Raw genomic sequence first — 11632 nt, forward strand, 5'->3', positions numbered from 1 at the left:
TGCAATCATTTCTAAAATTTAGTGACATAATATATTTTGGTTAGGTGAGAAAAGAATCCACATTAGAATCATTGCCTTTACAATAATATTTGACCATCATATTTAAATATACACATTAAACACGATGTTTCAAATAAAGTCCAAAAACAAATAGTACTAAAAAAGATTAATCATTTTATATTTGGCGTTTTATGCCTAAAAATTTGAACCAAAGACTTATGCTTAAAAGTCAAATTAATTAACAATTTGATATTGTTTAATAAGAAACTATGTTAAACTATATTTTTAGTCTCTTTAATTCCGGATTTGTGTGGTAAATTTCTTGACCTATAGAATTTGAGTGATTAATTAATTGAGATTATAATTCATAATTCACTTTTCTTTAGTATTTATTGATTATTTACCTTGTTTTTTCTTTATTCCGTAATAATTTGATTATCCAAACAAAATAAATTAATTGGATTGGTCGAGGGTAATATTCTAAAAATTTAATACTACCCAATTGAGCATATTAAAATTAGTTTATAAGTGTACCATAAATATAAGAAGTTAGAGATTCTAATCGTCCCAATCTCACTTGTCATTGAACTAAAAAAAATTACTATATTATGATCATTGATATCATACATGTGCTCTTCACTATGCTAAAATAGATGATTTATAATCAATATTAATAAAGAAAGAAATAATGACTAAATTAATAAAAAATACTTTTAAACTTAGATTAAAGCCATTAGTTATGGATTGAAAATCACGAGGAATTAGGCAACAAAATACATGTTGGATGATGAAAGTCCCACATCGGCTAATTTAGGGAATGATCATGGGTTTATAATCAAGGAATACTCTCTTCATTATTGGTGTGAAATCTTTTAGGGAAGCACAAAGCAAAACTATGAGAGCTTTATTCTCAAAGTGAACAATATCATACCATTGTGGAGAGTCGTGCTCATCTAACATGGTATTAAGTCATAATAATTTTAAAAGTAGGAACGGGTTGAGTGTAACCTGTTTTCAAGCTCAATCATGTTTTGAAAATGTGGTTGACTTGAAGAGGACAGGAGGGCAGGCGAAGGTGGGGGATTGGGTGAAGAATTTGTGGCCTTGAAAGTGTCAGTTTTCCTTATTTCATCACCACAATTCCTAATTTCGCCGTTGGCATTTGGGATGCTTAGTTTACCAATTCGACCCATGGCTGTTTCTATCTATTTAAAAGAACAGAAATTTAATTATCAAAATAAAATACTTTAAATTACATTATAAAATTAATCCTTGGTTTTAGAAATAGTCTCAAGAAATAGTCTCAAGTTTTTTATTTGAATTTTATAATTTAGTTGGCTATTTTTTATTTGACCATAAATTCATTTAAAAAAAAAAAAAATAGTATAAATTTAGAATTGGATGAAAAAAATAATAAAAAAAAAGCTTAAGAAATTTATATACTTTTATTTAAAATGGGAACTCTTTTTTTTTTATTGGTCCACGTGGGAGCATGCTATAATGATTTCCGTTTTGGACGTCTTCTACCTGTCGTTTCTTTGAAGGCCAAAAACTCACCAAATTTAGCCGATTAATCGGCGAGGAAATTATTGAAATTTTCAAGAATGTTCTAAAGTATTCCATTAGAGTTTTGAAATTGGATCGGCGAGGAAATTATTGAAATTTTCAAGAAGGTTCTAAAGTATTCCATTAGAGTTTTGAAATTGGACCAAAACTATTCAATCATTTTTGACATCTAGTGCTTGTTTTTATTCTAATTCTTAAAATATATACAACCTGCCTGAGATTCTGCCGGAAATACATACCATACTTTTATCTTATCCTTACATTTATGAGGGTAACATGCATGCATAATCATAACGTTTCTAACCTTCTTTTGATATATAGTGTCTCAAGAGTTATATACATGAATATAAGATTTACATACATGCAAGTATGATATCAAATAAAACATATAATAAACTGTCGTAAGACACTAGTTGAATTGAAGATTGTTGAGAGTGAGTCCCACATTAACTAATTAAGGGGATAATCATGAGTTCATACATAAAGAATATCTTCATTGGTATGAGGCCTTTAGAACTTATGTTCAAAGAGTACAATACAATACTATGGTAGAAGTTCGTGATTTCTAACAGTTTGATGATACAACACGACAATTTCTTCCAACTAGCTATACTCATCCTTACTAACTTCAATTGCATCACCAGCAATAGCAAGGAAAAAATGAGTAGTTTAAGCAGTGAATTTCATCTAGTAAAATTATGGTCCCAGCTCCTTATTTGATCAAATCCCTAAAATAATATTCATATTAAATTGGTCATAAAAGTCATTTCACATAGATAAATTAAAGAACCATTATAAGTAGCAATTCGTAACTCACTAAAATTAACGTCGAGTTACATATGATCATAATGTGAATTAATATTCAATTTACGAATATTTATAAAAAAAAATTAATATTTCATGGTATAGTCTATTTATTTTATAGATATCGTCACTCACCCTAACGATTTAGATCAAATAATTCATAATAATTATAAGGTGGGTTGTATCGAACAGGATAACTAAGATAAAGACATGTAACTTATCCATATATTACATATATTTTATGTTATTACTAGAACATAATTCTCCCATATGTCAACCATGTCTGGTCTAATATTACTTTAATAATGTTGAAATTTTTCTACCATATTAAAAAATAAAATAATCAAAATTATTACTAAAAATTCAATTTTAAGAGCATATGCCAACTAGTAACTTTTATAAATTTTTCTTTTGGCCTTCACTTGAATGCAGGTAAATAATAATAATAAATAAATAAAATAATAATAATAAATAAATAAAATAATAATAATAATAATAATAGCGAAGAGTGTAATACCCAACCCACATATGTATCTAAGTTGGTTCAATACGAGGTCGTGCACATCTAAACTTGAATGCAGGTCGCTCCCTTGATTGGTTTTACGGAAACTAACTAGTTGCACATCTAAACTAGTTAAACCTAGAAATATGACATTTATGCTCCAGGATAAAAATTAATGAATATCTCAAGCGAATAAATACTAAATATAAGAGCCTATAACATTGTTTTTATGTTATAGTTGTCCTCAAATGGGTTAAAATGGCACACGAGGGTGTTTTAGAGCAACACCGTGTGCTAGATTCTAGTAGCTTATGTCTACGCTTTCTTATTTTACTTACTTTTTTGTCTTCTCCCAAGATCGTCTTTCTTACATATAAAAAAGACAATGATACTAAAAAGATTTACTTTTTCACTCATATTTCCACGAACGAGCAACTCAACCACAACCACTTAGCTTTTTATGGATTAGTTTGGTATGTTAGTCAATTTTGAATATGAGCACTCGAAAATTTTGTCAATCTCATGCTCTATACCCATCAAAGACGGTATTTCATTAGGCTAACACTTCAAAAAATACTCGTTTGAATTTTTTCAAAAGAGATGGAAAAAAAGGTAAAGAAAGTCAAGATCCTCAGTCAGTAAGTCGAGAACAATAGCTTTTCTAATCTCACAATATTTCTCTTTAATTAGCTAATTTTTATCTATTTTTTTTCGTAAACTATTATTTTGTTTTTCTTGAAACGCAAAGGGTCGATATTTTTTGAAAATTAAAAAAATATGTAATTAAATATGTTCGGGTCAGGTCATACATATTATAATTATCCTATTTGTATAGAAAATTAGAATAGTTACGCTACCTGCATATAAATTTAAATTGAAAGGCGGAGGATGAACGAAGTATAAATGGATTAAAAAGTTGGCAATTTAGTAAATATTTTTTGAAAATTAAAAAATGTGTAATTGTTGATGGAATAAATTTGTAAGTTTTTTAAATGGACAAAACTTAACCATGGTTAAGTAGGGTGGCGTTAGGTGGGTTTGACTCTTTGGGTTTGGTAAGCGTTGTCTCCGTTTGGTTCACGAATGCGCTCTCAATAAACCCATCAACCTCTTTCTTTCTTCGTTCTCTCTCTCTTTCTCTCTCTTTCTCTCTCCACCTACAGCCAACAACCGAGGGAGAGAAGTTTCATCATTTTTCCTCTATTTTTCTGGTCATTGTTTTGCCTTAGTTCTGTAGCTGTTTTCCGTTTCTCGCCGGAATCCGGTGCTATTCTCTGAGCTTATCATTTTGTCTACCGGATTCCGCAGGTTGTTTTCTATTTTTTCTTCTTCTTGTTTTCGTTCAGTTCCAGTGTTGCTTTGGCCGTATGCAGTCGGAATCCAGGTCGATGAAGGTCTCTCCGTTGGAACTTATGTCGGCAATAATCAGGAAGGCGATGGATCCGTCGCAGGATTCCTCCGAGTCGGTTCGGGAAGTAGCTACTCTAATCTTGGAGAACAGAGAGTTTGTCATGATCTTGACTACCTCGATTGCAGTTCTGATCGGCTGCGTTGTGGTCCTTGTTTGGAAGAGATCCAGCGATCAGAAGGCTAAGTCGTTCGAGCCACCTAAGCAATTGATAGTCAAAAAGCCTGAGCCGGAAGTCGATGATGGCAAGAAGAAGGTCACTGTGTTTTTTGGCACGCAGACCGGTACAGCTGAAGGATTTGCAAAGGTGTGCTTGTGGAAACACTTGTTCGTTCACCGACTTGGAGTTTTCTTTTCCCGTTGGATTGAATTGTTAGCTAGGCTACTGCTGAATGCTGATGGTTGTTTTTTTTTCGTCTGATTTTGGTAATTAGGCTCTTGCTGAGGAGGCGAAAGCTCGATATGAGAAGGCGACTTTTAGAGTGGTTGATTTGGTATGCATGACCAGTTTTTTTTTTTTTTTTTTTTTTTTTTTTTTTTTTTTTTTTTCTGTTTGTCTTCGAATGACAGTTTCTAGATTCTGATTGGCTCTAGTTTTTACACGTTGCTCTATAACTTTTCCGCAGGATGATTATGCAGCCGATGACGATGAGTACGAAGAAAAGTTGAAAAAGGAGACTTCAGCTATTTTCTTCTTGGCTACGTGAGTTTCAACGCACTTTTCTTGTCGTTGATGTTTCTTTTCCTTCTTAATTTATCTTCCGCTGGGCTTTTGAATTTTTCTTTCGTTATAATTATCCGCGCATGCAGATATGGGGATGGTGAGCCAACGGATAATGCGGCACGTTTCTATAAATGGTTCTCTGAGGTATATTCTTACCGTTCCCTCAACTTTTTGTTTGTTTGTCATTGCATTATTCTACTCTTCAAAGTTTGACTGAATTAATATGCGTTTGTCTTCTAGAGCTATAATTGATTTGTGCTTTATGTATTAGGGCAAGGAGAAAGGAGAATGGATTTCAAATCTACAGTATGCAGTATTTGGCCTTGGTAACCGGCAATATGAACATTTCAATAAGGTTCAATAACATGAAGATGTTCAATTTTCGTACCCATGTTAAATAAATTTGGAGGCTTACTCTTGATTCGTTATTGTGTGGTTGAAACAGATTGCAAAAGTGGTGGACGAACAGCTTGCTGAACAGGGTAAAATTTACCTTTTCGTTTTAACTTCCTCTGGTTGATTACTATGGCGCTCCTTATTACTATTTTATTATCTAATAAGAAACTAATTTGGACAATGCTTTTCTAATCTTAAACCAAAAACATATATTTGAAGGGATGTTTGACCTCTTTTGCATAGTTAAATAGGATCTTCCGCAGAAGTTGTGGGTTATAGTATCGAAAACATCTTTCTGTCAGAATGAAAAGGCAGAACATCTTAGTCTTGTGTTGTGAAAAATAGAAATGGATTAAAGAACATGCAAATGGTTTATCATTAATGTCTGACTTTCAGTCCTCTTCAACTGAAGCTCTTGTTTAATAATATGGTTATGACTTCTCATTTGAAAAGGGTTGCATCGAGCTCAGCTTCTGTGCTTGGGACACTTGGTTACTCAAATTATATCGTGGCTGAGAAGGTTTTGTAGCTCTTTTGTAAAAGTAGCTCAAAATCCACCATTTTTTTTTGTTTAACCAACAAAGCATCAACATACCTTGCCTAAAAAATGGCAGGCCGCCAAGTCGGATAACTCATCTAAGTACCAAGGTAGCAATGAAGCTGACCATTATCTTTTGGCAAGAAGCCACCATGAAAATTAGCAAACAAAAAGCTGCTGCTGATCCCCATAATTTCGTAAATGTAAACTGCAATATAAGTGCAGGAAGCATGAGGAAGCTCTCAAAACATAGATGAAGCACAAACTAGGCATTTGGTGGCTATTTAAGTCCAAATAATGTCTTTTGATTGTGTTGAAGGTCATGCCAAACATCCATTTCATTTGGGCCTTTTCATTGCGTCGCTACACTCATACTCTACTTTAGACTTGGAGAGGATTTATTTCTTAGGGTGAACATGTGGTACAGCTAATGATACTATTGCTTTTAGAAAATTGGTCTTGAGAAGGGGATGGTTCAACTTAAATCTGAGCCTATTAGAACAATGACACCATATTGGAGAATAAATAACTTGTGTCTCAGTGAGTTCTGCAGATTTAGTCATTTAACGAGTTATGTGTGAAATAAATAAAAGGTACAAGAGAGAATATGAGAGAAACCCAACCCCACAGCCAATAGAGGTTACAAGAATGCCCTGCAATTAGCCATAATATCAGTAGAAGAGTAGTTACAGAAGGATCTACATCTATATGGGGGGTTGGTGACGTTGGATTTCATTTTTGTAGTTTATCACAAAGCTTAATGCTTTCAAGGAGAATTTCACAAATTAATATCTTCACCTTTTTGGGGTTGCAACTCTTCCAAATGATAGAGCATAAAGGGCTATCTAACACTCTTTTGGAGGAGAGAATCAATTTTCATTTGTTAAATAGCTCCAAATCTGTAATGTCTGCGTACAATGCATGTATGTTCAACTTCTTAGTGATTAACTGCCGTAGATAGTCATTGATGAACAGAATATGTAACTGTAACTACACCACCATCGATTGATTTAATAATCAAAGAACTGTAGGCTAGATGTCTTGAAGTAGTAAACGCTGTCACCTTTGGGGTCTTTGGGTTCATGTTTTGTCAGTCACCTCTATAGGATGTTTAATATTTTATGAGTTTCTTGATGCCCAATGTAAGATGATCACATGTAAAGTATTCAAAGAATGAGTTAGTTCTAGACAGCTGTGATTAAAAAAGGGGAAAAACAAAAAGAAAGTCTTAACTACTAAAACTAGTCCAATCAAACTTGCAATGGTCATATAAGCATGTAGCCACTGCTTATCGAACTTAAAAACCCATGACATTTAACCTAGAAAAAAAATAATTTGATGGCCGTCTAATTTCACTGGATGTATTACATATGGTGAATTTGGAGCTCTTTGTCCTTTTTGCATGAACAGCAATATTTGTTCTGTGTATTTGCAGGTGGAAAGCGTCTTGTCCCAGTGGGTCTAGGAGATGATGATCAGTGTATTGAGGATGATTTCTCTGCTTGGTATTAAGAACATCTATAATGGACTATTATCTCATTGCAGTAGATATTCTATTTACTCTGTTTTTATGTATGGAGAATGACCAGTTCAATGATTCCTGTTGTATCTTAGGCGTGAAGCATTATGGCCTGAGCTGGATAAGTTACTTCGAGATGAGGATGAATTTACAACTGTTTCTACCCCGTATACTGCTGCTGTATTGGAGTACAGGGTTGTGTTTTATGATGCTGCAGATGTATCTGGAGGGGACAAGAAATGGGCTTTTGCAAATGGTCATGCTGTTTACGATATTCAACATCCATGCAGGTACCTTAGAAGTGAATACTTCGGATCTAAATTTGCAACAATTTCTTGCTCACACGCATCTTTGTTATGGTATTACTGTCTGCAGGGCTAATGTGGCCGTGAGAAAGGAACTTCATACTTCTGCATCAGACAGGTCATGCACCCATCTGGAGTTTGATATTTCTGGCACTGGACTGACGTAAGTCTTGCTTGATGTTTTCTTTTTCTAAATATATATTTCTATTATTTGCCTAAAACCAATGCTAATAATTCTGATGTATTGGTCGCTAACATAAACGAAGAAAATTTGTTGTAGTAGGAGACAATACATTGACATTATTATGCTTTTTTTTTTTTTCATCAGCTATGAAACTGGAGATCACGTGGGTGTTTTTTGTGAGAATTTGGATGAAGTTGTAGAGGAGGCAATTCGTTTAATTGGTCTGTCACCTGAAACTTATTTCTCTATCCATACTGATAAGGAAGATGGCACACCATTAAGTGGAAGTTCATTGCCGCCACCGTTTGCACCTTGCACTTTAAGGACTGCGTTGACTCAATATGCAGACCTTTTGAGTTCACCAAAGAAGGTTTTGATTTGGAGCTCTTTCTAATATGAGTACATTTTATTACTTTCTCTCTCTTATTTTGTTTCCTTTTTGCAGTCTGCCTTGGTTGCTCTAGCTGCTCATGCTTCTGATCCAGCTGAAGCTGATCGACTGAGACATCTTTCATTACCTGCTGGAAAGGTACCATACAAGTAAATTGATTGTCACAATCTTCTGTAGTACAATTCATTCATAGATTTGTCACCTTTTCTTTTCAACATTTATAGGATGAGTATTCTCAATGGATAGTTGCGAGTCAGCGTAGTCTCCTCGAAGTTATGGCTGAATTTCCATCTGCAAGGCCTCCGCTTGGTGTCTTTTTTGCGGCAGTTGCCCCACGTTTACAGCCGAGATATTACTCTATATCATCTTCTCCAAGGTACAAATTTAGCTGACAGATATTATCACTATTGTAACTAATGACAAGGCTGAAAGTAGCTCTAAAAGTTGGATAAAAGGTGAAATAGGTTTTCTTTTTGAAGTTCCATATACGTTCCAGAGTAGCCATTAGGGTGTTGAAATTATTCTTTAGCTGAAGCTTGGTCCCTTAACATCATTATTTAAAATTGAAAAAAAAAAAAGGAAAAGAACTTGATCAGGATGTTGGTATTTGAAGTCGTGTGCATGATTGCATCACGGAAGAACTTGGAATCTTCACAAAATTTGGTGGTTGTGTTATACACACAGACACTCAGACACACATATTGTTGATATCCATGAAAGGTCAATAAGCAAACAAATAATTTTATATAAGTTTTCTCAATGAAAGGGATGAAAATGAAAATTAGTGGCATTTATTGCATATATAATTGCAATTGAGAGCAGGAATGATTTGTAGAAATTAGATTTAATTATTTTTACTTAAAGATGCTACCAAACTTACCCATGATAAAAAGATAACTTATCAAGCTTTGTTTACTCAACATAATAGCTACCAAGTTTGGAACTATTTTTCCTTTTTATGTTAGTATTTCCTTTCCTTTCGCGTGCATAAATTTTTTATTGAACATTCTGGAAATATATTCACAGGATGGCCCCGTCTAGAATCCATGTAACTTGTGCATTGGTCTACGACAAAACACCAACAGGACGAATTCACAAAGGTGTATGCTCAACTTGGATGAAGGTACTTCGATTGTATTTCATTTCATTTTTTTGGTCGATAATAAACTATATTCATTAAGAGAAAACAACCCCCTCCGGATGGAGATAATCACAAAAAGGACTTCCAATCCTGTAGAAGGAATAATTACAAAAAGTTTGCCATTTCTTTAAAATGAATATGAATTTAAGTGATGACAAAACCACCATGTATTTATAGCATATATTGGGAAAGGGATATAGTTTTTATCATTTCTCTGCGCAGAATGCCATTCCACTAGAGGAGAGCCAAGCATGCAGTTGGGCGCCAATTTATGTTAGGCAATCGAACTTCAAACTTCCCACAGATTCTAAATTGCCGATTATCATGATTGGTCCTGGAACGGGGTTGGCTCCTTTCAGAGGGTTCTTGCAGGTTGCTACTATTGAACTTGTTTTTATATACTGAATTCATCTTCACGCTACAAACTGATGAATTAGTTTGTATGAGCCTATTAAAATATTTTGGTTTTAATTTGCAGGAAAGGTTAGCTCTGAAAGAATCTGGTGTAGAATTAGGACACTCCATACTGTTCTTTGGATGCAGGAACAGGAAAACGGTAAGTGGTACATGGTGAATGCTATATTTTATCTTGAATACGTAGTGAGTTTATATAAACCTGTTATTCTCTTTAGGATTACATCTATGAGGATGAGCTGAACAACTTTGCTGAAACTGGCGCACTTTCTGAGCTGATTGTCGCGTTCTCACGTGAGGGACCCTCTAAGGAATATGTGCAGCATAAAATGGTTGAAAAGGTGAACTTCAAAACCCGTTTCTACTTTATTCAAGAGTACGAGTTTGCTGTCTATTCATTCTACTTTTCAAGCTACATGCTAAAACTTCTTGTTTATTCTGTAGGCCTCGGATATCTGGAATCTATTATCTCAAGGGGCTTATATTTATGTTTGTGGTGATGCTAAGGGCATGGCCAGAGACGTTCACCGAACTCTTCATAACATTGTGCAAGAACAGGTTTCTTCATTACAATCCATCTTTACTGTTCATATACGCATCAAACAACTTTATTCGTTCCCCTTGTCGACACTTGTTTTATTGGGCATAATAAGAGCTCAACTGCCAAGTACTTACAGATTTCTATTGCCTCAATGGGTCTGTTTCTTGTTGATTTCAATGCAATCATTTTACTTCTTATTTAAGCAAAAAGTTACCCACATATATTTTTGAAGTGCAGCCCAATTCGTACCCTATTTTAACCATCATTTACTTGTGAGGTAGATCTTGTTGTTTTCAAGTTATTGTGTCTTAACATGCGTTACTCGAAGATTACAATCAACCTAATTGTCTTCTCATTTGCAATTGAGATTGAAATTTTCGTGTTTTTTATTTTCTAGAACTGTACTTCGACTAGCTCTTTCTAATCAAAATTTACTTGCGTCAATTTTCCAGGGATCTCTCGACAGCTCCAAGGCTGAGAGTATGGTTAAAAATCTTCAAATGACTGGCAGGTATCTCCGTGATGTGTGGTAAAAAGGTTTTAATTCCATATAATAAGAGAACTTTTGGAGGGGTGAAAAAAATATGGCAAAGAAAAGGTACTATTATAATATCGGCGTCAAGTTAATGAGTTCTTGGAACAAAAAGGGTTCCCCCCTTCCAGTGCTTATTATCGAAGGGGGGCATTAAGGTCAGCTAGCTGTAAGCTCAGCTCATTATTATGGCAGATAGGTCTGTGATTCTTTTTTTTTTTTTCTTTTTTCTTTTTTCTTTTGTTTCTTTATTTTCAACTCTTCTCTCCTTATACAGAAGGATTCTTTGTTGTAATTTATAGACCTAATAAGTATGATGAGTAGGATAGTTCATGAACTCCTGATTTTCCCTGTAAGAGCCAACAAAGATGGTTCGAATGTCACACATCTCTGTAATTGTCACCTTATTATATATACATATATTAGGGTCAAATTTGGTTTTCATAAATCTCTGTGTTTCAGCTCGAGTTAGTATTTTCATAAATGTTTCTTTTATCTCGAGTTCAATCCAATATTTAGGAATGTGGGAATGTACGAGACCAAGAACTTGTATGTGAGATATATTGAAGTTGGTATTTTTTCTAATGTTTTTGTTGGCTGCACTATGTGAAACATAGGTTTTTTTTTTTTTTTTTTGTAGGATCCCTTTATCGAGATTCTCTGTTTT

General features: G+C 34.1%; 1 protein-coding gene and 1 long non-coding RNA gene across 3 annotated transcripts in view; both read left to right on the forward strand.

Moving 5' to 3' along the window:
* The first annotated feature begins 903 nt into the window (after window positions 1-903).
* Window positions 904-11632, forward strand: part of LOC111492387 — a 22601-nt gene continuing 11872 nt past the window's right edge. Inside the window, exon 1 of the long non-coding RNA XR_002719860.1 lies at window positions 904-915. This is a non-coding gene — a long non-coding RNA (uncharacterized LOC111492387). The remainder of the gene's footprint in view (window positions 916-11632) is intronic.
* Window positions 3966-11413, forward strand: LOC111492322 (NADPH--cytochrome P450 reductase-like). Of its 2 annotated transcripts, XM_023141622.1 has the most exons (19): window positions 3966-4587; window positions 4715-4774; window positions 4907-4983; window positions 5091-5148; window positions 5276-5359; window positions 5450-5486; window positions 7374-7443; window positions 7553-7747; window positions 7833-7925; window positions 8091-8316; window positions 8392-8475; window positions 8562-8713; window positions 9364-9460; window positions 9701-9850; window positions 9957-10034; window positions 10111-10233; window positions 10337-10450; window positions 10886-10982; window positions 11104-11413. In XM_023141622.1, the coding sequence occupies exons 1-18, from the start codon at window positions 4240-4242 to the stop codon at window positions 10964-10966; spliced, it is 2127 nt and encodes a 708-aa protein (XP_022997390.1). In that variant the 5' UTR covers window positions 3966-4239; the 3' UTR covers window positions 10967-10982; window positions 11104-11413. The 2 variants fall into 2 exon arrangements, with proteins under 2 accessions (XP_022997390.1, XP_022997389.1); XM_023141621.1 differs by having other exon boundaries at window positions 10886-11413.

This window comes from Cucurbita maxima, unplaced genomic scaffold, assembly GCF_002738345.1.
Source record: "Cucurbita maxima cultivar Rimu unplaced genomic scaffold, Cmax_1.0 Cma_Scf00017, whole genome shotgun sequence".
Lineage (NCBI taxonomy): Eukaryota > Viridiplantae > Streptophyta > Magnoliopsida > Cucurbitales > Cucurbitaceae > Cucurbita > Cucurbita maxima.